Consider the following 26,127-nt stretch of genomic DNA (forward strand, 5'->3'; position numbering starts at 1 on the left):
GAAGGTGAAGTAATTGATCTTACTTCTTGCTAAAAATATTTGTACTAATGGCTGCCTACCTATGTAAGGTACTGATACTCAACACTTTTAACAGGATGCATTTTGGATATATGCAGCTGTCACTGGTAACTAACTTGACTTCTCTATGGTGAAAGGGGGGCGCAGAAGGTAATTGGTGAGGCTCTACTCACCAAGGCGCCCCTGTGGGTTACAAGAAATAATGGCCATAAGCTAGCAGAGAGCAGATTTAGACTGGACATTAGGAAGAACTTCTTAACAGTTAGAGTGGCCAAAATCTGGAATGAGCTCCCAAGGGAGGTGGTGCTGTCCTCTACCCTGGGGGTCTTCTGGAGGAGGTTAGATAGGCATCTGGCTGGGGTCTTCTGAACCCAGCACTCTTTCCTGCCTAGGCAGGGGGTTGGACTTGATATATTGAGGTCCCTTCCGACCCTAACATCTGTGAATCTATGAAAACTTTAAATGGAAGAGTTTTGTTCATTTTGATTCAGCTATTATTGCTTATTTACACAAAACATTGGGGAATAACAAAACGAACAAAAATCTTTTGGGAGAAAATGAGAATAAGGAAGGAGTGAGTTTGGATGCTTTTTGTTATGTTACCTAAATTATACATACTAGGGTATCTCAGTCACTTGCTTGTAATGAATTCTTCTTTCTTTTGACAGAAAGGAGGAGTTACTCCGTGGGGTTTATGCCATGGGTTTCAACAGACCATCAAAGATCCAGGAGACTGCTCTTCCTATGATGGTAGCCCACCCGTAAGTACTTGTGATATAGTGTCTAAACAGCATGTTTTATCCATCGAGAACAAAACCATTCTGTAGCATTTTTCTCTCTAGCCTCTCTGCCTGTTGCCTTTTCCCATACCCTGGCAGATTCCAAATGTCCCTTCCAAAGTTGTCTGCATGTCATCCTTGGTTTGTGTCATCGGGCTCTTTGAGATTTTTCTACTGCTGTTCTGTGTCTTGTAATATCAAGTTTTAGGTCCTCATCTTCTCCTTCAGGCTGAGCCTAGGCAGGTCTGGCAGGGTCTCCTCAGCACCTGGGGAGGGCGGGAGCTCTGGTGTGCCCAGGCTTGTGACATGCACCCCACATGCATGCAGTACCCCCCCCCCAACACACACACGCACCCCAGGACTCCCAGGAGCCCTGATAGCAGGGCAGGACAGTGCAGAGGCTTGTGGCCAAGCTCCATTCCCTCCTTGCAGAGGCTGGACTTGGCTGGGGATGGCCCCTGTATGCAGGACCGACCTTAGGGAGGTGCAGGGCCCAGGACAAATCAGCCTGTGCGGGGGCCCTTTAACATTTTTATAGAGCAGGGTGGAGGTGGTGGCTCTGGCACTGAGAGTGCTGCCACTGGCACAGCCTGCACCATGGAATAGCTGAGGGGAGGGCTGGGCTGGGGGACGCCGAGCTCCAGTGCCCAATGCTCAGCAGGCTTGCAGGGGCTCCAGGCCAGGCTATGCTGCAGGGCGGGTGCTAGGCAGTAGGGCTATGCAAAGCTTCAGTTGCTGTTTCGATTCAGAGGAGATTCAGCCCAGTTCAGCAGCCAAATCTCCGAATCCGAATTGAATCAAGAGACCCATTAATCTCTCCAAATAGAATCAGAAGCCTCCGATACAGTTCATAGAGATTTGACGATTCAGACACAGACGCAGCCTTATATGTTTTTTCTATGTACTTCAAGGTACCAGCACGGCTCATGAACGCTGAGATGGTGGGGTGAATGGAGCATCTCATGGGAGCACCGAGGGGTCCCCAGCGTGCTTGGCGGCAGACCTGGAAGTGGGCCAGAAGCACTTTCGGTCCACTTCCGGGTCTGCCACGGAGCACAGAATCAGCTAATCAAATTACTGGCCCCCGAATCAAGCCAAATTCAAATCAAATACAGCCTGCTTTGCACACCCCTACTAGGCAACAGCTCTGCCACAGCCCTCAGAGCCGGGATGTCAAAGCACGGGACTGGAGGCGATTGCCCTGATTCACTGTACGCTAGGAAAGGCTCTGCTTGCACGGCCTTTGTGGCTCTACCAGCCAGCTGTCCGGGGCTGCCACGTCCAGCTTGGGTTTTGGTAGTGGCTGCAGCAGCAGGACATGAGGCTGTTAGCAGCAGGTGGCCATTCCAGACGTTGCTGCACATGGGTGCCTGCGCCCTGGCCCTGGTCCTCCCACCCTGGTCATCCTATCTATGCTGCCCCTTGTTTAGGGTATACTTTTCCTGTCTTCTCTCCTTTCCTAAAAACCCCCTTTTAGGGTTAAAGCAGAAGTTAGGTTTACACTGGATCTGATGATCCTGGGTTTTGACAAGAATCAAAACAGGCATGGGGCTTACACACAGCTTGAATGGCAATTAACTCAAATTTGCCCCGATTGACCTGGGAAAAAGTGTCATTTCAGATACTTCACAGATGCTTAGAATGGGACAGTGGCCTTGTACTTTTGTGGCATCCCAAAATAAAAGGGACTGTCTGACTTTAGACAGTCTCTCTAGAAACCCTATTTTGCATGTCCACAAATTTCTGTTGAGCTACTACCTTGTAGTTTTTTCTTGTTCTATTTGGAATGCAAACACTTTGGAATAAGGGATCCTGATCTGTGTTTATAGAGTACCGTATACACTTGTATAGTGTTGTAGTGTTTATGGTTTTAATTAGAAAACTTTATCTGTAACTAAGCTGTTCTGTTGTCTTGCAGACCTCAAAATCTTATAGCACAAAGCCAGTCAGGGACCGGGAAAACTGCAGCTTTTGTCCTGGCCATGCTAAGCAGAGTTAATGCAGCTGTGAAATATCCACAGGTAACTTGGGCAGAAAAAGACTAATTTGGGAGGGATTGTTTACACATATACTAGAGAGAGAGAATATGTGGCATCTTAGAAAGTGGATCAGTCTGAATATTTTACTGCTGTTACCATAATATCTATGGCTACTATAATGGCATGGTTTTAAATAACTCATGTTTGCTTTGTTTGTACTATCAGTTTTTGAATGGTATGGTGTCGCCCAAATCCAAGATAACCCTGAATTTTAAGATGACCCCCAATAATTAGATTCTAGACATGGAAAACTAATACATGTGTTATAATTTTCCATGTCTAGAATCATCAGGGGGTCATCTTAAATCAGGGGTGGGTAATTATTTCAGCTGGAGGGCTACTTAATGAGTTCTGAGCTGTTGAGGGCTGCACAAATAAAATCTTTCACCAGGTACCACTTTAACAAACTATAGATAAAAAACATTGTACAGTAAAAGCTCTGTTATCCAGCATCCCCCGGGAATGAGGGATGCCAGATAACAAAATATGCTGGTTAAATGAGCAGCCCGAACAGGCGCACTTGCCTATTCGGGCCACCGCTTCTCCCTCTGCATCTGGGGCATCTCTGCTCCTCCCGCAGCATCTCTGGCCCTTCCACAGGCCCTGCGGGACAGGGAGGCAGGCCCTATGCAGCCTGTTATGCCCCCAGGCCCTGGGGGCTCAGCAGCACAAGCTGCTTTGACTCGGGCCGTGGGGGCTCGGAGAAACCAGAAGTGCCATGGTGGGCACTTCCGGTTTCACTTTACCTTACAAGCTGGCATGCCTGTTAATAGAGTATGCTGGCTTGTAAGGTGAAGGTTAATGGAACTTTTACTGTATACTAAAATCAAGCATCTACTATAACATATTTTAATTTTATTTCAAGAAATATTTTTTGTCCTGACTTATGGTTTTTTGTAGTGCATATAAAAGTGATTGCATAATAACTCAAATTAAAGTCTTACTTTTGTATATGGTGTGGGGATGGGTATGCAGAGAGGGGTGGGTGCGGGGTGAGTATGTGCATACGTGCGGGGGGTGCTGGTGCACTAGGTTCTGGGATCCAGCTTGGGGTCGGGGGAAGGAGGGAAGAGAGGACAGGGGTACATGCAGCAGAGCTCACCCCGGGTGTCGTGCAGGTGTCATTTGCCACACTGCATTGAACTGAGCCATGAGACTGAGCCATGCCCGCTCCTGCTCCAGGCAGCCTGAGCCATGCTCCCACCCACACCAACCAGACAGCATTGCCCTGGCTCCAGCCACCATCCAGGTACTACTCAGCTCCCTCCACCTTCAGTGGCTCCTCCTGCCCCTGCTGGTCTGGGCAGCAGGTTATATGGGGAAGCTGTGGGGACATGTGCCAGGCAGCAGATGTGGGGAAAGCTGCAGCCCGGCAACTCCTGCCCCAGCATGTGGGGCTCCAGCTCCAGGAGGCACTTGGTGAAAGGCAGCTAGGAGCTGGAGCCCCACATGCCAGAGCTGGAACTGGAGTAGGAGCTACCCAGATGCAGCTCCGCAACCCGCACCTCTCTCTCTGCAACCCCCAACCTGCTGCCTGGGCAGGGGCAGGAGGAGGAGGAGCCATTGGAGGCAGGGGAGCCAAGCAGTACCCAAGTGGTTGCAGCAGCAGCCCCACTGGGAAGCTATGTGCACTGGCTGGGGCCAGGGCAGTGTTCTTTGGCAGGCACAGGGTGAGAGCAGGCAGGGTTCAACCTCATGTAGAGCACCATGGGACAGCCTTGGGCCAGATGCAATCAGTTGGTGGGCACCTAATTAGTTGGCACAGGGATGCTGATACACAAGACACTCTGGGCGCTTTAATTAGAGCGGCTCTTAAATACCCTCAGTTCCTAATTTGTGAGTCTTTTATGCAATAATGGGACAAATATTTCTTAAAAGTAGGGAAATAATTGTAAAAAAAATAAGGTAGAGGGAGACTTGGGGTTGCTGCAATGCTTGAAACTTCTTTTAACCCCATTTTTTTTAAAACAAACTGTGTTGCTGGTTCTATATCCCTTGGCTTTTCTTGAGTTTTATGATGTTGTTACATTTGAAGTATTCAGGCACTTGCAGTATAAATCTTATTCCTTTATCTTGAAAACGTAGTCCGTTTAGAATTTCGGGTATAGATGCTTTTTGTAATGAAATGTGATCACAGCGTAAATCATTCATATTATAAAGCAAAAACCATTGCACAGCATCAGATAGACTTTTAAAAGCTCCAACCAAAGACAATGCTTAAAAAATATTTTACCTATGTACCTACTGTGGATTTAGGCCAGATTTTAAGTCTGGGGAAATGTGGAGATGAGCTTGAAGAATAACTATATGCAATGTTAATTTTCACTTAATTGCTCTTATAGTTCAAGCGTCCTTATTGGATTTCAGGATAAGCTAACCTGTTTTGGAAGTGAAATGTTACAGTGTGTAAAGTGCTTCTACTTTTCCCTATTCTCACCCATGCTAGCTGAATCTAAGTTTTATCCAAATTCCAGAAGCAGGTTGCATTACACCACCATAAATACTGGCAATGAATTCATAAGCAAAAAGATGTATTCAGTTTCACATTCACTTTAAACTTATTGCCGTTTTTATTTTGCTAATAAAGTCCAAAAACAGTTAACCACATCATTCAGGTATATGATAACCAGCTGGCTAGCATGTACATGACCATTAAATACTTTGCTTAAACTTAGAACTGATACACAATTTATTTAGCATCAGGTTCTCCATCTTCTGCTTTTTCATTTGTTTGATTATTGCAAATACATGAGATGCTGCCATCTGGTATACCATCTGGTATAAAACAACCTTTTTCTGGCAGAGTACAGCTTTACATAGTCTTTTGTCACATGACTGCTTTCTTGAACTCATTCTTTAAGGTTTCCCTTTTGACCAGAAAAATGTACATGATGTCTTCTGTCTTGTCCACCTCTTGCTCCTTAACCATTTGTTCATTGTCTCTCTGCAAGTGTCTTTGCTTAGCTCCAACCTTTGAGTTGGCTCTGCAGACTGGACGAGTGGTTGAACAGATGGGAAAATTCTGTGCTGATGTCAGAGTTTCATATGCTGTCCGAGGAAACAAAGGTACGTTATGTTCACTCTCATCAGAAGATGCAGGAAAGATTTAATAGTGGTATATATATTATTGCATTTATATTCCAGTAACACTCAGAGGCCCCAGTGAGAACTGGAATCCATTACTACCACAAGCATTAACCTGTGTGTAAGAGACCCATGCAGAGTTGCGTGAAGTACACAGTCTAATTAGAACTTTTATTTATGGACACATGTTTAATTTTTTGTACTGTTATAAAGTACGTCAGTCTTGTCACCATATGTCAGTTGCTTTTTTTTTTTTTTTTACATCTGTGCCTTTGTTCTTAAAGGGGTTTCAGGCTGTCATAATTCAGAACTAAATTCTTAATTTCTGCCTCCAGATTTTCCTGGACAGCCTCATACTGTCTTTTTCACAATGTATGCTGTCATGTCTAGAGACCTGATTACAGCACTTCTGTTCAACTATACCCTGCCTATAATCATGCTTTTGTTAAGTAGATTCAATGTGAACTAGTTAGCAGATGATCACCCTGGATTGTGTAAAGCTTTTTTTTTTTGCTTAGGGAACACAGTTTAAGCTGCGATTTGGTTCTCTGAAATGGTTGTTTTCTCTTTTTAGGTAACAGCCTCTTGTGAGTATATTTAAGTATTTTAAATGACCAAAAAAATGTCTCCAGATATATTGGTTTTTATTTTGTATTTTGGTGCTTGGTATTCCCTAGAATTAAATTCAATAAGCATCATATTTTGTCAAAATCTTTTTTTCCCCTCCTCTAAGAGATCCCGGGAATAGGTGCAGAGCTTCTGGGTTCTGGGGCCCTGCATCTCTAGCTGCTGACATCCAAAACTCCTCACATGGATACTTGTGCAAGTGTCTCTCTCTTGGGGCATGGGGGTGGGGGTGGTGGGGGGAACTACTGCAGGCCTGGCTGCTAAGCTGCTGTGTTACCAATCAGTCATGATTCACTCAGGGACCAGCTCAATACACAGTAGCTAGCTACTTGATAACGAGTTAATGATCAAGGATTAACACCTACAAAACCCACAGACTAAAGAGAGGAAAGAATCAATACAGAGCCAGGAACTGCTTCTGCTCCAAGATGGAGACTGTCAGTTGCACAAGCACAGTCAGTTGCAGGGCCCCAGAACCTGCACCTAGCTCCTTGACAGCTGGCAAGCTTTGTGGCCTCAGCAGGGGCTAGCAGACCTGCAGCTTTCACCCTTCTGCGGCTTAACACACACAGGGTCACCCATGTCACGAGTTTTGCTTGTCCGCAGCTTGAGGTACAGGTTACCCGAAACCGCTGCACCTATCTCCTTGAAACTTGGCAGGCTTTGTGGCCTGAGCAAGAGCTACCATCCCGGCAGTTTTCACCCATCTGTGACTTAACACACACACGTGACATGAGTTTTGCTTTCAGGACTTTGAGGTGCAGTTTCCCAGAAACCCCTGCACATGTCACCTTGAAACGTAGCACATGTTATGCTCTCCCCAGAGGCTATCATCCCTGCAAGCTGCATCTGAATCAGCCAAAGGGCAACAAAGTTATAGATATTTCATTGATTCCCCATTATACTCTTTGGTCGAATCTCTGAATCTTCTGAAGCGATTTGGCCGAATTGGATCGGAAAAACTATTTGGATCTCCAAATAGATTCTCTGGCATCCGAATCGGCCTAATCCGAATCAAATAGTTCCCTATTCGCAGAGACTTAGTGCCCACAGCACAGATCTGAAATTCTGAGTTAAGCAGCAGTGTAGTCTAGTAGTCAGAGCATTGCAGTGAAATGTGGGAAGCCTGGGTTCTGTCCTTAGCTTTTATGCTGGCTGATGAGAGGAAATCTTTGCTTTTTCCTTTTCTATTCCTTGGCATTCCTATCTATAAAGTAGTGATAGTACTAGCCTTTGCTGTAGGTGGTTTCAGACTCATGTATGAAAAGCGCTAAGAGCTAGATGATGTTCCTATTTGAAGAACAATCTCTTAAGAGCTCGGAAGCAGTTGAATTGGAGCAGTTAAGTTGTGTTTGAGTGGAACCACCAGGAGCATCACTGCTGTGGTCAATTCTGCCTTAAGCAGGGGATTGCATTAGATGTCCTCCTGAGGTCCCTTTCAGCCCTACTTTTTTATTATTCCAATAGGTGTAGGCATATTCCGTGTGTAAGATCTTAATGCTAACAAGGCTGTTTGTATATGCAATGTTTAAAACGGTGGTGTGAGATAGAGGTGCACCAGTAGATCGGTCCGATATCAGATCAGCACCAATATAAAGAAAACTAGCAAATTGCCCAACAAGAATGATGTAGGTGGGCAGGGATGGAGCCCTGCATCTGGCCCCGCTTCACCCCTCCCAGAGGCAGATTAATGTGTACTGGGACCCTGGGCAAACACAAAATTGGAGACCCTCTCCCACTAGGGAGCTGGGCTACAGGGGGGTGAGGGAGGGGCCCCTTCCCCTCCTGGTGCTGGCGAGGGAGGCTGGGTGGACTCTACTGGGCTGGGGGTGGGGGAGTACATGCCCACCCCTACTCCCTGCTATCTACCCTGACCACACACACAGGCCCATGGACACACACACACACACAAGCGTGCATACAGACTCTACTCACTCACTGCACATAGACACATAGAGACAAGCACACTCCCTTCTGACACAAACACAGACACGCACTCAGACACACATACAGACGGGTGCGCACTCTGCACATGGACACGCAAACACACTTTCCCTACTATAAACATGCACACATGCACTCACAAACACACGCAAGCAAACATGCAGATGGGCGTGCACTGTACTCATTCTCTGCACATGGATGCACACAAATACACTCTACCTGCTATGAGCACGGACACATGTGGGCACGCACAGATGCACACAGACACATGGATACGTGCACAGACACGTGCATGTACAGATGCACGAAGACAGGCACGCGCTCTACTCATTCTCTGCCCGTGGACCCACAGAGACTACACTCTACCTGCCATGAGCACAGATGCGCACAGATCCGTCCATGTGCACACAGACGTGCACAGATGCATGTACACACCCAGACACCCAGGCACTTACCTTTCTCTTACAGATCCTTCCCCCTTCCCCACTCTCCATCACTCTGAAGCAGCTTCCCCTCCCATAAGTCTGCAGTGGTGGAAGGGGGGGCGGGGGGGAGGAAGATTGAGGCCCCTGTGGTGAGGGAGGGAGTAGGGCTGGGACAGGAACTGCACAGCCGGGACAGAGGAGGTCATCGGACGGAGCTGTGGCTCGTCCAGGGGGTATGGGGAAGGGAGCAGCTCCTGATGCTGTATGCACCCCAGGAGGGCATGGGGAGGCATGTGCCCCTGGATCTTCATGGGAAGAAGTGGTCTGCTGCTGTGGGCTGAGGCCAGGCCAGTTTTGGGTTCTTCCTGGTGGGGGATGGGCCAGGCTGCACATGGGGTGGGCGGGCAGCAGTGCTGGGAGGAGGGGTAGGGGGAGGCTACAGCAAATTTTGGGGTGGGTGCTGCCCCTCCCCCCCAGCTTCCCTCCCAGTGCCACTGTCCACCCCAAGCGTAGCCGGGCCAGGAAGAGCCCTGGCCCAAGATTGCCCTTGCCCCACACAGATTTGGGGGCACATGCCACCCAAGGTGCATGCAGCAGAGAGAGCCCCCCACCCTTTCTTATGCTGCCCAGATGAGCCATGGCTCTGTCCCACATCTTGCCCTGCTCCGGCTAGGCAGCGCCTGCCCCAGCCCCACCCCCACCTCTACTCCCTCCCTCACTGCAGGGACCTCTAGCTGTGGCCCCCCCTGGTTCCACCATAACAGACTTACCAGCTGGATGCTGTTCTTTAAGCTCCCAGGCTGCATATCAGAAATTGGACCAGTATCACCTGATATGCCTCCTTAAAAATCGGCTATTGGTATCGGCCCCAAAAATCTGTTGATGCACCCCTAGTGTGAGGTTAGAAATTGTAAGTAACTTGGGGGAAAGGCATGCCCCAGTCTCCAGCGGAAAAAACACTTGTTTCTCTTTGTAACTGTGCTTCTTCGAAACAGATTCCTTAAGAACCTTAGTTCTGACAATCAAACGTCAGTAACACGGATTTAAAACTTTGTTCTAGAACCATTGCCAGCAGACTGCTTGAAATTCAGTACTATCTACAGTGTTCTGACTGGAAAATTGGCTGTTAAATCATAGTCATGTTTTACTGTGCACCATTGAGACTTCTCATCTGTTCATTGCTACAAGTGCAATACAAATATTTTGCTTTCCTGAGGTCAAGTCTAATATAATTTTCCCATCTTCCAGTTCCAAGAGGTGCCGTCATCGAAGAACAGATAGTAATAGGAACTCCAGGGACTACCCTAGACTGGTGTTTCAAACTGAGGTTGATGGATCTGAAGAAGATTTCTGTGTTTGTGCTGGATGAAGCAGATGTCATGATTAACACCCAGGGTTTCTCAGACCAGAGTATCCGTGTTCAGAGGTAGATACTCTAGTTAGCTTATTTTGTTTTTTCCCCCTTCCAGTGTATATTCTGAAGGTGGGACAAATAGTAGCTTAGTTTTTTTAATTTTCACTTTTAGCTTGTAAATCTGTTTATATCTGAATCAGTTTGAGCCAAAATCAGAATGGGCCAAATCAAAGTTTTGTAATAAATATGTAAAAAAATTGGTCAAGTTTAATATGACACCTTTTGCCTGGTATCCAGTGTGATTGTTGAAAGATTGTCTTATGTAGAATTAAAAGCCAAGGTATTTTTTCTAGTTTATCATGGCCGAAGCAAGGTATGCTGGTTTGAGAGCCTCCCAGCTTGATCTTGAGACCTGCCACTTCCTTCTGTTGATATCTTGCTTAGGGCAAGATAGTGGATGGTGCTGAGTTCTAAAGCAGCGAAGTAAAGAGCCTGCATTGTGATGAAGAGAAGATGTAGCTTTGGCATTAATCCCCAAAACTCTTAAAACAGAAGAAATGGTCTGTAGCTTGGATGTTTTTGTTGCAAGCTGAGGAAAATCAACTTTTGAGGCCCTCACCCAAACTCTTAAATAATAGAGAGTGTAAGGGTCTGCTTAGCATAAGAGCAGAACTATTATTACCTGACTTTATTGATGCAGATCTTATTTCAGGTAATTTATTGCATAGAAGCTGATCTTATTTCAGATAATGGATTGCATAGAAGCACAACTTTGTTAAGAGTTTGCCACTGTGAAGTGGGAGAAATTTTAAACATTAAGAAAAAGTATTGGCAAAGGAAAGATTAATGTAATGTCACTGCTGCACAATTTACTATTTTCTTTCTTCTAGAGCTTTATCACAGGATTGTCAGATGCTCCTCTTCTCAGCAACCTTTGAGGATGCAGTGTGGCGATTTGCTGAACGCATTGTCCCTGATCCTAATGTAATAAAACTCCGCAGAGAGGAGCTGACGTTAAATAATATCAGGCAGTATTATTTTCTGTGTGAGAATAATAGCGAGAAATACAAAGCTCTCTGTAATGTCTACGGCAGCATCACTGTGGGCCAAGCTATAGTCTTCTGCCAGGTAAAGTTCTTTTGATGCCATGCTAACTGGCTTCTTACTGGGAGAGTTACTGGTTTTGTAGATCAGATTTAAAATGACCTGTGCTGTAGTACCAATTGCAACAGAGTAAGGAAGTTTGATAGGGGTTTGAGCAGTGGTACTTGGAATGTCATTTGAGGATTCCTGCTCACACCATATTGTCTTAACCCTTTCCTCCAGACTCTCTTATATCTTTGCCTTCCTTGACTTCTTTCTTTGTGGTGCATTCTGAACCATTTTTATTGCTCTCTGCTGGACTTTCTCCAACTTGTCCACATCCTTTCTATAGCGGAGGGGCCAAAACGGGATACAGTACTCCATATGTGGCCTCACCAGTGCTGAATAGCAGGGAATAATCATTTCCCTTGTTCTGCTGGCATTACAAAAATTGCATTGGTAGGAACAGACATTCCTACCAATGCAACCCAGTATGCGATTAGCTTTCGTGTCAACCAGGACACACTGCTGACTCATATCTCTCTTATTGTCAACTGTAACCCCCCAGGTCTTGTTCTGCAGAGCTGCTGCTTAGCCAGTCAGTCCCCAGGCTGTAGCAGCACATGGGATTCTCATGGGTTGAACCTCATGAGATTTCTTTTTTTGCCCAATCCTCCAGTGTGGCTGGGTCACTCTGAATCCTAGCCCTACCGTGCAGTCTATCTACTATACCCCTCAGCTTGGTGTCATCCACAGACTTGGTGAGGGTGCAGTCCATCCCATCTTCCAGATAGTTAATGAAGATATTGAACAAAATCAGCCCCAGGGCCAACCCTTGAGGTACTCCACTTGATTTTGGCTGCCAGCTACACATTGAGCCATTGATTACTACCTGTTGACCTTGACAATCCAGCCAGCTTTCTATCCACCTGACAGTCCATTCATTCACCTTATACTTCCTCAGCTTGCTTGTAAGAATGTTGTGGGAGACAGTATCAAAAGCCCTGCTAAAGTCAAGGTATATTACATCTTCAGCTTTCCCTGCATCCACAGAGCCAGTCATCTCATCATAGAAGGCAATCACATGTGTCAGGCATGGGCATGAGTTGCCCTTGGTGAATCCATTCTGACTGTTTCTAATCACCTTCTTCTCCAAGTGCTTAGAAATGGTTTCTTTGAGGGCCTACTCTGTGTTTTTTCCAGGGACTGAGGTGAGGCTAGCTGGTCTGTAGCTCCTTGGTTCCTCCTTCTTTTCTTTCTTAAAGATGGGCACTATATTTGACCTTTTCCAATCATCCAGGACCTTCCCTGATTTGTCACGATTCTGCAATCACATCAGTCAACTCCCTCAGTGTCCTTAGATGCATTGTATCCATCCCCATGGACTTATACACATCCAGCTTTTTTAAATAGCCCCTAACCTGTTCTATCAGCACAGGGCTTTTCACCTTCTCCCCAAACTGTGGTGCTTGGTGCAGTAGCCTGATCTTGCCTGTGAAGACCAAGGTAAAAAAGGCATTGAGCACTTCAGCCTTTTCCTCATCATGTATCACTAGGTTGCCTCCCCCATTCAGTAAGAGACCCACATTTTCCCTGCATCTTCATGTAAATGTTGTCCACGCATCTCATTCCCCCATGCCTGCCCTGTAAAGAGCCAACCAGAGAGATATTCCTCTGAAATGTTTTCCTTTCCCAAAGTGTAAGGATGACTGTTGTAAGCATTTGAAAGGGGCCCAGCTGGAGCCCTTAGCAGAGGTCTAATCGCGCTCATTTTCTGCATTTGTTCTTTTAGACTCGTAGAAATGCGAAATGGCTCTCTCTGCAAATGATTCATGATGGGCACCAAGTAGCCATGCTGAGTGGGGAGCTGACAGTTGAGCAGCGGGCAGCTATAATCCAAAGATTTCGTGATGGAAAAGAGAAGGTCCTTATCACTACGAATGTCTGTGCTAGAGGTACTGCCTTTGATACTTAGAGAAGCAAGTGGATTCACTTAGGAATAAGAGAACTCCCATAGGGCATCCAACCTGTAATGTTTCTGCATTACAAAGTCCTTCCTCTACCAGCCTAGCATGGAAAACCTAGTGTAGGGTGCAGCAGAGGAAATCATTGGTATAGAATCCTGTAAACTCTCATGTATTAAGACCTGCTTGTCAACTTTCTGCTATAGTAATGTCACACGCACAATCATGAATTTGTGGGATTGTTGTGTTTCTAGATATCAAGTCAGTGATGCTGGTATAGCAGGTGTTCATTCCTATGGCTTACAGATATACTGCAATGACTTTTTTTATTTCCAAGCAGATCAAACTTGGGAATTTTCTATGAGATGCAGTGTGTGACTTGGTAGGAGGCTGTTGCTCATATTAACTCTCAAGCCTTTCATCTATCCTGTTAAACTTTAGGGCTGTTCTTCACAACTGGTGATAACAGTGGTAGAAGCTATTGTGTGGATCAGGCTAAAAATGTTTCTTTTCTTTTAACTCTTGTTTTTAATAGGATTAGACAACAGAGTGCGACCCATTTACACTACAGCTTCCATTACAGTTGAGAAATTGTTAGTGTTGGTCGCCCACCAGATTGGTATGTTTGCAGTTGGCTTTTCTGAAGTCAGCCACAAGAAATACAATACTCCAAGGTGTAGGCAAATGTTCCTCTTGTAAATTCATTCACTGGGGGAAGAGTTTCATCCATAGAAAATAATTGAGAATGTTGTGAAAATGTTGTATATAAAATAAATAAATAAGCACATTATAACTAGGGACCTACTCAATTCGCGACTTCGTGGAACCTGTGAAACCGGGCAATGTCTGCAAAATAAAAAAACTCCTAAAAAATAAAGTGTTTGCTTCCCAGCAGGAGCCAGCAGTCCTCATGGCTGATGCGGCCCAGCCTTGCAGCCTGCTGGAGAGAGGGGGAGGGGAAGGAAGCTGCCAGCACTAAGGGGAGCAGCCAAGATTGCAGCTTCCCCCACCCCTCACTGCTGATTGGCTGAGATGGCTGCCCATTGCATGGCCCTGCCCCCTCCACCAGTCAGTGGTGGGGGGTGGGCCTTGTGATGGACAGTCCTCTCAGCCAAATAGCAGCTAATCAGTGGTGTGGGGCAGCATGGAGGGGAGCGCACTGCAATAAGCCTGTAAAAATGGCAGCCAGCCCCATGGTTGGCCTGTGAAATCAGCTGCCTGCCTCTTTGTTTCACTAGGTACCTCTAAAAATGTTACATGAACTGCCTGGTTTTTAGACTCTGCAATTTCAGTTGTCCTGTCTTGCCATACTGTGTGTAATCCCAAAGTACTCTTCCTTTAAGAATATATGTTAGACTGTTCTTCTTGCTGTATTTTAAATGACCCGTGGCAAAGTATGCCCATGTCAGCTGCCTGTTGTGTCTGAAATAAGGTATGTCTATCAGCTGTCTAAACTCTACTTGCAGACCCTATAGCGGGGCGGACAATTATTTTGGGGAAAGGGCCACTTACAGAGTTTCAGAAAGCCATTGTGGGTCACATGACAGGCAGCCCAGGGCAGATTCATATTAATTTCCTACATTTTTTAGGGGCCCCACGGGCCGGACAGAATGGCCTGGCGGGCCGCATCCGGCCGCCGGGCTGCATTTTGCCCACCCCTGCCCTATGGAGTGAATGGATTGGGGTATTAATTAAGGTTCACCTTCCATAGGTGGCAAGATGACAAGCATATAAAAACAATTGATTATATTAAAGATTCCTGTCTGGATAGATACAAAGACTTTGTCGAGTAAAATGGAATAGTGAGTAGCATAAGGAAGACATGTTCAAATACTGAAGCTACATGAAAAAAGGCAACACTGTCATGTAGGCCTGTGCAAAACACTGTTGTTTTGTTTCTACATCCGTTCTGCCATTTTGAAGGGATGGTGTTTCATTTCGTTGTTTCATTTTGAAGCACTGTCCCATTTCGTTTAGCCTAAACTGTTTCAACTCGTTTTGATGTTTTGCCCATAGCCTATAATAAGGAATCATGAAAATGCCTAAAACATTGTCATTTATTGGCAGATTCAGATGCAAATTGCAGGAATGGTAGTCCTGTCCAAGTGCATGAAGCATGCCAAGTTTTAAGGAGATAGGTGCAGAGGTTTCTCGGAAGCTGCACCTCAAAGTCTTGAAAGCAAAATTTCCTGGCAGCGGCAGCTTCCTGTCATCCGGCACACAGATCTGGGGATTCGCACCCCTGGGAAGGCTGCAGGGCTGTGCTGGATTCCTCCCGGGGGTGCGGACCCCTGGATCTGTGCTGGATGACAGGAGGCTGCCGCTGCTGCCTGGGACCAGTGCTGGGCGCAGCCCGCATCCAGCACTGGGGAAGACAGATGCTGCTGCTGGAACCAGGGGCTGATTGGAGCGCAGCCCGGCAGCGAGAGGCAAGCAGAGCCAGCGCTGCGCTCCACCTCCCACTGCCAGGCTGGGCTCCATGGGGCTGGCGGAGCCAATAGGAGCACAGCCCGGCAGCAGGAGGCAGGGAGAACCAGGGCTGCGCTCCCTGCCAGGCTCAACTGCATGGGGCTGCAGAGCCCTGGCTCTCCCCTGCTTCCCACCACAGGGGCTACTTCAAAACACAAAACATTTCAAAACTTTTGAAACGTTTCGAGTGTCCTCATTTCATTTCAACGCTGTTTTGATGCATTTGTTTCATTACAATTTCACTGTTTCAAACTCGAAACGCATTGAAACAGCTTTGAAATGAAACACCTGGCAAAATTTCACACAGCCTTAATGTCATGGTTTTAACTAAAGGTTATATATTGGGTAGAACACACCTAAATGTGGAGGGTAAAGAAATGGGATGTAGCTTGTCTTTTGTCAGCAACCCATAGTATAGTGAGTTGCATGCGACTTGGAACAGTGTATGAAATAAGGGAGTGAGCTTGTGGCTCTGTGATGAGACCCCAAGTCAGCCAAGGCCATGAGGGTACAAACTCCACGCAAGGTGATGTCCCAGTTAAAGGACAGCTAAACTTAGGCACAAAGAAAAAAACTCAACTTTATGAAGTATAGAAAAACACTACAATGTAACCGGGGCAGATAGAACTTAAAATAAATGTTTACAACTGTCGCCTAATATGTCTCACTCTCACCACGGGCTGGGGGCTGTTTCCAGTGGCAGGCAGCAATTGTCACCATCTCTGCAGTGAACTCTTCCTCATTCTCTGCTTCCCTCAGCAGATGGCCTCCTTTCTACCACTCCAGCCTTTTCAGCTTCAGTCCCCATATGGCAGACACCCTTCTCCACTCTCGGGGTTTCGCACCAGCAGGCTTCCATAGACTCCAGCAGGCTGTAGGCTGGCCACACTCGCACAAGCGCTGTCTGCCTCCTCTGCTCATATCTCCTCCCCACACCAGCTTCTAGAAAAAGCCTGAGCTTCTGGGCAGGGGCCCTGGCAGCACCATCCAGGGATAGAGTGCCATTAACCAACCCCTCTACAATCCAGCCATTAACCTGTTCCTTCCCAGAACAAAGCCCATCCAAAAAACTCTTTCAACATATAACATCCAGACAAATAATACAACCACATAATTGCCACAGGTTCATATTTGAATTGTTATGTAGGTGTAAGGAAACCTGAAGCCCCTAGAAGTTATATATGAGTACCAAATAGTTCCACTAGCAAGTCATTTCTAACTACTTTTTCCCTTTGTTTTAGTTTTTTAAAACTGTAGTATTCTGCTGAAGACATGGCTAGGGTTGGAAGTATATATTACTTAGACTAGAAATCTTTTATTTGGGATTTTCTCTGTGTTTCTCAGTAGAGATAGACTATGAGTACAAGATATTTAAAATTATGTGAATACTTTTTAAATGAAATTCAAGTACTTCCTAGACTTTCTGGTGGTATGCATTTCTTTTTCTCTGCAGACTCTGTAAAGTCTACATTTAATTGCAAAACGTTTGCACTAAAAATAGATTGTATGCCTTAAAACCCTCCTAAGATGTACAGGTTTTTGCCAAATGAATGGGCCAAACTTAAGATCCATGAAGCATGTGAAGTTGGTGATCTCTGAATTGCACGCAGCTTCCAGATGTGTTAATCTGAGTTGTATATGAAACTTATTCACTTCATTAGGTAATTGAGGGGCAGGGGAAGAAACTAGGGTATTGTTGTGTTTTTTCTTTTTGTTTGGATTTCTGTTGTTGTGTTTTTTCTTTCTGTTTGAAACTTGCTTTTACCTTCATAAAAGTGTCTGTGACTAAAGCAGTTTAGGCAGTTTGAAAATGAGCTGTGATCTTAGTCTCATAATTTTAATCTAGCAGTATTTCAGAAATACAATCCAGCTTTAGAGTGGGCTGTCCTGAGATGTGTGCGACTCCAAACAAAGTGCTTTAGACAAGACTGGCTGAAAGAACTGGTAGTTAGGAAAGCTATAAGCTAGTGGTAGCAACAGCAGGAAATTCAAGGTTAAGGTGGAGACTCAGACTGAGTATTCAGAAGGTAGCCCCACTTTGGGGCTTGTGACTTCACTTGACTTCACAGTTTGAAGCAAATCCCAAAGGATTCGCAAATAGCACATTTACTGCGAGTGTTTGTGAGCATATTAATGGGACAGTCCCTTCTAGCTGAATTTCCTAAACCATACGATAGTTATTTTTACCACTTTCTGTGACGACAGAGTTCTTCCCATGATACAGATTGGATATGATTAATTGAAGCTGAATGGGTTGTTCCCCTTTCTGACAGGTTAATGTCTGGGTGGATTGTATTTCAGGTGGGCTTCTTGGCAGTAAGAATGTTCCTCTTCCATCCTGATCTAGGTATTGATGTGATACAAGTCACAATTGTGGTGAATTTCAATCTCCCTACAAACCAGTTGCAGCATCCAGATTTTGAGACCTACCTCCACCGCATTGGGCGGGCAGGTCGTTTTGGGAAGAAGGGCCTGGCTTTCAACATGATTGAAAGATATAACTTGTCTTTGCTACACAGGATTGAAGAGCACTTCCGTGAGTATAATATCCCCATCAACCCTGCATTGTGAGGGCACAGCCGTGCAGGAGTTAGCTATAGCAACAATATTGTTTAATCAGTATTGCAGTAAATCTATACTGTTACTTGCACACCCAAAGCAGTGTTAAAAGCATATTTAAAAGGCTTAAAAATCAGACTTTCAAACATTAGGAAAATCAGCATTAAACTCATCTGTTTCTTCTTAATTTGGCACCCCTGTGCATGTGAATCACTAGTCTCTAAGGAGCCTATACATGTGCTCTGACACATTCTAATTAAAATGCTGTACCATTGCATTACATGTATTAAGCTCCCCCCCCCCAACACACACACATTTCAAAATGGCCATGGGGGTGCTTTAACTGCAGTTTGTAAATTGAGCTTTAATTAAAGCATTGCATGGCTATTTTTAAACACACAGGGACTTAGTACACATGATGCTGCAGCATTTTAATTATTGTGGCTGTCCAGGAACCACTCTAATTAAAGCCCACCCCCCACGTGCACACTCCCAAGCATATATATTGGCAGCCTAACTTTGCCCGGTGACATGCTGCTTTTCTACAGGTTCCCTGCCTCAGTGGTGTGGATGAATTGTGCGTAATGCTTTGTGTTCTTCCTGTTGTGTGTGTGTGTGGCTTCAGGCTTTATTTACTGCCCACTATAGAAACCCTGCTTTAAAGGCAGATTTGTTAATTTTTTATGGGTGTGCTTCTGACACTCATCATCACTGTAACATCTGACTGCTGCAGGCAGAGATGAGAGTCAGAAGCATCTGCTTTTGAGTGCCTTGTTCTAGATGTTTAGGGCCTGAGGTTTCAAAATATGTTCAGAACACAGCTCTTACCAACTTTGCTGCCTCCTGCAAGGGCTCAGCACTTCCACAAGTCAGACTGCAGAGTTTTGTGACTGGTACTCAGTTAGTGACCAGCTGGGTTAAGCAACCTTTACAGTATCCCATAGACACTCTGGAAGAGGCAGGGATAGAATCCAACTGCATTCAACTCTTACCCATAAAACCAGATTTTACCTTATGTCAGGAATCAGCAACCCCCCGGCACATGTGCCAGTTAGTGGCACATGGAGATGTTTTCCCCAGCACACCAGGATATGTGCAAGGAAATTGTTTTAAAAAAAATTTACCTTGCTGTTCCAGGTTCTCTGGAGTGGAGCAGCCACAGGTCCCAGCGCCACAGCAGGCACTGGGGCAGTCAGGAGAGCACAGGCAGAGAGGCTGTCTACATTCTGCTGCCTCTTGACTGCACCCTCCAGCTCAGCCTGGTTTCTGGAGGGGAGCTGCAGGGTAGGGGGGGAGAGCTGGGCAAGCACTGTGCAGGAGGCTCCCAGCGGGTGGGTGAGTCTTGGGCCTCGGGCTCGGGCAGATGGATGCCTTGCCCCACTCAGGTGGGGGCAGTGCTGGTGCTAAGGGGCAGGGTCTGGGCAGTGCAGGGAGAAGCAAATGCAGGGGGAGGCACCATGGACAAGTCAGCTCAGCCAGCCCCTTGGGAAGGTGGGCACTGGGTGGGAAGTGCAGCTGTCCCAGGGCTCTGTGGGCTCAGCCTGCAGTGGGAGGGTGGGCGGGCAGGCAGGGGTGCCCAGTGGCACCTGACGTGGGGTCTGGCCTGTGCAGCTTTGCTGGGTTGGGGCACAGCTGTCCAGCCTGCAAGGGGATGCTGCCTGGCCAGAGCAGGACACCAGGCGTGGGGGGCTCCCAGCTCCAAGCTCATCCTCCCTGTGCACTAGGCACAGTGCCAGTGGGGTGGAGCCACCCCCGGTGCAAGGGCCTGGCTGTGGTAAACCCCCAGGGCCCTGGGAACAGGTGCCATGGCTGCTCTGACCTGCCCAGACCCCAGCCTTGCTCACCCTCAGCTCGCCTCCTGGGGCTGGGACCCAGGTAAGCACTGCACTGGAGGCTACTGGTCGGCTCAGTCCCAGGGAGCTGGAGCAGTGCACGAATGCATGCCTCTGGGTAGAGGGGCTGAAGCTGTGCTGCCTCTGTGCTGCGCTGGCAGTGATTGCATGTGTGCCTCAGAGTGGATGGTAGGGGAGGATCTGGCGTTTCACTGCCTTAGGTCCCTTTGCCACTGCCCACCCAGAGGTGTGCACGCAGCAGCCTCTGAAACAAAGCCCAGTTACGGTCTGGAGCCCACGGGCAGCACAAGAGGATACTGTGGCCACCCCAGAATTTGCCATAGCCACCCCTCCAGTGCCGCCCAGACCACCACCGCCTGCCCTGCACTGAGCCCAGTTCCGGACTAGCCCCCCCACCTGGGAGCACCACACCTTTGCAGGTTCAACTGCACAGAGCAAACGGCATCTGTGCTGGGAGAGGCGGCTACAGTGGGGGGGTTGCAAACTGTGGGGCAGCAGGTTTGTCATTATATAGCATCATACTGGTATTCAGGTGTATGATCTGCAGTATTAGATGTATCACAGGCCTATGACACTTGAACTGATGGTAAGTGACAGCATGAAAAGGTTTTTTTCTCTTCACTCTGGATGGTATTGGAGGGGAAAGGGTCCCTGTGCCATGCATTTCAGTAAAATCTGCTGAGAGCAGAGGGATGCTGAGACTTGAGAATGCTGAACCTGGCTTGGGAGGGAGGGAAGTGAATTCTTTTGCTCTTCCCTTCTGAGCACAACCCTCTTCCAACCTTTCTGTCCTACCCCTGATTCTTCATCTTGGCCTTCTTGAGGTCCAGAGCTGGTGGCTCCGCAATTCTAATCTTAATCCTTTGACTCACATCTCCTTTTCTCCCAGTTGCTCCATCTTGCCCTACTCTTTCCAATTCTTTCATGCTCCCTAGATTCTCATGGCTTTGTTACCCTCAATCTGTTTCCTGTCCCGGGTGGTTTCCATTACCAGCCACCCCAAGACTTTTCATTCAGTTTCAGTGTAACTCCCCACTCCAAACTTCTTGTCAGTCTTCCTAAAACAGTAGGGTCCAGTTACCAACTTTCATCCTGGCCTCTTTCCTCCTTCACCTTTTCCCTCCTTACTAGTTCTGTTTCTGTCCTGCCTAAATTCATCTTCTTGCAGGATCAGCTCTTGCTTCCTCCCCTCCACAATCTTTGAGGATCACAGGGGGTCCTGGTAGGCATTACATTTGTCATGATAAACACTCTCTCTCTCCCTCCCTCTCTCTCTCTCTCTCAAGTGGGACAAAGCACAAATGGCCACATATTCACACTGTTTGTTGTGTTGTAAAAACAGGCAATCTGCCATAAAAACAGCAGCAGCTTTATCTTTCCAAGATAAATTTAACATCTGGTCAGGTAGAGAGAGAACAGGAGAAGGGCTGCCTGCAGTATCCCAGAACTGCAGATGTACGCAAAGTTTTGGCTAGAGCATGTCCCATGAAGGGACTCTTCAAAATTCACCTGAAATCTAAGCTGTCTTTACACTGGCAAATTTGAGTCTGCCCCCTCCCTGAACCCCGAACCTCTCCTCCAGGCTGCAAAAAGCATGCCTTGTAATTAAAGGCTGTCTCTTGCCCCTACATCAGGACCTGGGGACATTGAGATCGTTTCTAACACTTTTATGCACTTTTTACCATGGGCACGGTGAGGGATAGTGTAATTCCTAGTCTTGTTAGCAAAACTGCTAAAACATTTAAACTGAAATATTCCAGAAACTTGTGAGAGACAGAAACCTGACATGGGAAATTTTAACCCAGATGGTTAGCTTTCCCAGTTTTATGCTGGGCAATGTCAGGCCACCTCAGTAAGCAGTACAGTTAACTTTTAATCTTAATACATGAGTTGGTGGACAGGAGTTTTCTCAAATGCTCACTAAAGCTATCTTGTGTCTGTTTTTCATAATAATTTTAGATTGTTTAGGTCTAAATAAACCTGTTTCATGGGACAGGAGCAAGAAAATTGTCCAGTTTACTCTGTGTTGCAAAAAAAGCATTTCCTTTTCAAGTTGTACGTGCACAGCCAGGAGTGGAATTAGTAAAATGAGCCTTAAGCGTGATCTCTAATTCCACTCATCTTTTAATACCTTAATCTTGGATAATCTGATTTTTCTTTTTAACAACTTTTACACTGTAAAGCTGTTAAACTTTGAGATTTAGGGATGTTAATTATTTTGCTAGAATAATACTTAGCGCATATAACCCTCTTTATTTGTTAAGTGTTTTCCAAACACTATCTAGTTATCACAACATCCCTACAAAGTAAGGAGATAAGGCATAACACCTGGGATTCATCTAGAAATCTAACACTGTTCAGTTTTTAATTTGAGAAGTTCCCAGCCTTTGTCTCCCTTGGATAGTAGCCTTATGTTGTCAGCTGCCTTAATCCAGTTTACATTGTGCTTTCTCAAAGTTTATTTGAATATCACTTGAAGTACTTTGACTGGAAATACTATACTGAATACTCGTACAGCTATTTCCATCCACATATATAACACTGTGCAAGAAAATACATGATAATGTTCACCAATTGTAGAACAATTGTAAATGGTAGAAAGTTGTTAAATGGACATCTCAAGGAAGAAAAGACTCTTAAAGTTATTTTAGAATATGTTAGCAGAGATGTCAAACTCGCGTGCTGGTAAATTCTCTACAAACTAAGGTCTCATACTCACATGGTGTTTGTAGTTTGGCCCTTGGTAGCTCTACTTTGATTGTTAATAGCCCCCATTATTGTGATAATGCTTGTATAAATATTATTGACCTGATAAGTTAAAGATTCTTATTATCTCTTTCCAAGAAAGTTTGAAAATCCCCCAACAAAAACAAAATCTCTGTATAAAATTCTTGCTGCAGAAGAGTGACCGCTGGTGGAGTGCAGTTTGGAGACTTATTTGTTGCTGTTTTGATTGGTTTTGTTTTTAAGAAACCAAGATTAAGAAACTGGACCCAGATGACATGGATGAGCTCGAGAAGATTGAATATTAAGTGTGAACTACAGGAACCCATGATAAAAGGGCAGTTTACATGTTAAAAAAAATTCAGTGGTTTAATCTCTACCCACATTACAGTTACCAGCATATTTAATGTGTCTGAGAATATTTAGGAAAATAAAAAAATAATATGACCCAGAACTGGCTCTGCGTTTTTCTTTTAATGATTCTTGTGGGGGTTTTTTAATCACATGGTTCATATTACCAAGATATTGGCATGTTCAACAAAAGCTCAAAAGGGCTTTCTGTCCCTGACCCAGCTCCCCTTTGCTACCCTAGGGTATGTCTCTCCAGAAAAAAGTGACTTGTAGATGGAAACAATTCAGAAAGATCAAACTCTACTAAAAAAACAAAAACAAACCCTGATGTCTCCTACACTGCGGACAGTAATTGACAGTTACATTTAATAAGCTAGCCACTAGATGGCAATGGTTACAGCATTTTACACAGAGATAGGGAAGTATTGGTGTTTGTGATGAGGATTTGAAAAGAAATGACACTGCATTTTAGCTGTTAGATTTTACTTTTGTTCTTCTGTATTGCATCCAAAATGTAAATATTAAATGAGTGGGTATATCAATATGCATGTATGTGCAACTTCCTTCCCACTAGATGGTGGCATGATTTAATAAACTTACCCTGCCCCATTGATCTGAACAGCCTGGGCTCTGCTTCTGACTTTAAGAACTAAGTTTTCTTTCATTTAAAACATGCTCTTTTGATTTTTCTGGATTATTTTTACCCACTCCAGGTTCGCATTTCAGGCAGAGTCAAGAAATTTGTGGTCTGTTGTGTCTCAGAACTTGGTCAGGAGCTTTGGTTAACTTCTCGGGGAGGGGGGTTATGTCTTGAGATGATTGGCTTAAATATGTCTTGTATTTTGTTTTCTATTTGTTACCAAGTATATATCCAGTACCTTTCCTGTTGTGCTTTGGACAGTGGGAAAGCGGTATAATAAAGCAGTTAGGGGGGGTTTCTTCCTGTTATTGGAGAAATTTAAAGTTATCAACTAGTAAGTGAAAAAGTTGCTTATGAAAAAGCAGCTTTTGCATATACTGCCCAATACTCTGTTTATTATCTTGCATGTATTTATCACAACCTTGCACTTTCCTTTCCTCATGTCCTTGTGATAAGGTATTTAGCAGAATTCTCAGATTCATTGTGTGCTTCATGTGTGCTGCATCATGTGTGCTTCTGCTCTGGCCTTGAGCTTGCAATCTCTGGGCTATCAATTGTGTACCTTGGCACCGACACCAGTTTAATGCAAGGAAGTTACTAGGCACTAGCCTTGGATCCTGGAGACCTGATTTCTATTCCCTGTTCAGCTGTAGTCATCCTTGGAGAAGCTGATTAATATTTTCATGCCTTGGTTAACTACCTTTAAATTAGGGAAGCATTGCTGCTGTCTCTTTGTAGTGGTGTGATATGATTGTCATGTGCATGATAGTAATGGGTATTATATAGGTACCTAAGTGGTAATAGAATTGAGGGACATGATAGAAGTGGTTGCAGCTGTCAAGAACACTGAATCCTCATAGTATCAAATTTTCCTGTATTTCTAACACGCCCCTTGTGATGGTAACAGACCCATATTGTGTACAAAGAAAATGCCAGTTCTTCTCTGATGTGACTGTTGAACTCTGATATTTCTGTGCAATGTTACCTGCTTGTGTTCTCCTCTGCTACATCATTGAGGGAAGCTTTTGCCAAAAAAAAGATCATGCGTAAACCTAGAAGAGGTCGGGTTTATCTCAACAAAGAGTTCCACAACTACAGACTCTACTAATGGCCTACTTATGACTCCAGAATTTTACTGTACTTGTTAATAACAGCAGTCCTGTGCACAGCTGGCATAGAAAAAGACCACTTCTAATCAATTGGAACCTGGTGTATTTTTTGAGCTTGGACAGGGAATGCAACATTTTGGCCCCATGGTCTTCTGTTTATTTGCCTGAGCGATGCAGTGTAACACCAACTAAGAGCTGCTTCAAGAACTGGCTTCCATCTCCAGATAAATTGTATTTGCCATACTCTATTTGAGGATAACAAACTCAAGATGGGGGCAGCTCTGTCCAAGAGATAATAGTTCAGTCCATAGGCCAAAACACAATAGAAGGGGTAGGCTTCCATTTCTCTATCTAACATTATTGATGACAGGAGGAGGTAGACCACACTCGATGAGGGGGCAGGTGCTCACTAGGAAAGTGAAATCGTCCCAGACAGCCCCTCCTCATCACCTGAATTTTTTTCAGGTTCTGGGACTTGATTTAATATGCTGAAGAGATGAGCAGCCAAGCATTGCCACTATTGCTGGCACTGGAATACCCGTGTCTCTTTTCCAGGCCTGCCTAGGAGCCACGATTAAAAATTGCAGACTTTCACACAGGAGGGTTGTTGAGTGAGCAAGCAGCTACCCAGTGAATGTTTAGGATCTGTTCAAGAAGACTTGACAAGATTAGCTGTGTGCAGATTTAGATCTATGTAGGAAAGAGTACTTGGTGGTGAAAGCAGTGAGGACCTAGAAACCTAAGCATGGATATTTTTCTCCTTCAAGGCCATTCCTGTGCTGCACGAATTTTGATTGTAGCTGTGAGAGGTCTAGCGTGTTAGCAGCAGCCAAGTGCTGATTTTTTTCCACCAATACCTCCTCTGTGGTGATGCACAGAAATGGTGTTTGGATGAAAACAGAAAAGTGCTGCTGTATTGAATATAGATAGGATATCTGGTTGACAGCTTGGTTGTCCAAAGGAATCTGTGATATGTGGGTGTACTTGATATCAATGAAGTTTCATTTCAACTTGTCCAAAACTAGGCTTTGCATGGGAAATGGCATCAGTGAGGGTAACTGAACATTGATAACAAGTATGCTGGGCAGGTTCTAGGGAATAGTTT

General features: G+C 45.4%; 1 protein-coding gene across 1 annotated transcript in view; it reads left to right on the forward strand.

Moving 5' to 3' along the window:
- Positions 1-23,373, forward strand: part of DDX25 (DEAD-box helicase 25) — a 42,634-nt gene extending 19,261 nt beyond the window's left edge. Inside the window, exons 4-11 of the mRNA XM_019508868.1 lie at positions 687-779; positions 2,716-2,818; positions 5,788-5,902; positions 10,165-10,342; positions 11,161-11,398; positions 13,146-13,308; positions 18,134-18,322; positions 23,169-23,373. Coding sequence (XP_019364413.1) covers positions 718-779; positions 2,716-2,818; positions 5,788-5,902; positions 10,165-10,342; positions 11,161-11,398; positions 13,146-13,308; positions 18,134-18,322; positions 23,169-23,230 — 1,110 coding nt within the window. The 5' untranslated portion in view covers positions 687-717 and the 3' untranslated portion in view covers positions 23,231-23,373. The remainder of the gene's footprint in view (positions 1-686; positions 780-2,715; positions 2,819-5,787; positions 5,903-10,164; positions 10,343-11,160; positions 11,399-13,145; positions 13,309-18,133; positions 18,323-23,168) is intronic.
- The last annotated feature ends 2,754 nt before the right edge of the window (positions 23,374-26,127 follow it).

Source organism: Gavialis gangeticus, unplaced genomic scaffold (genome assembly GCF_001723915.1).
Source record: "Gavialis gangeticus isolate Ggan-Ray unplaced genomic scaffold, GavGan_comp1, whole genome shotgun sequence".
NCBI lineage: Eukaryota > Metazoa > Chordata > Crocodylia > Gavialidae > Gavialis > Gavialis gangeticus.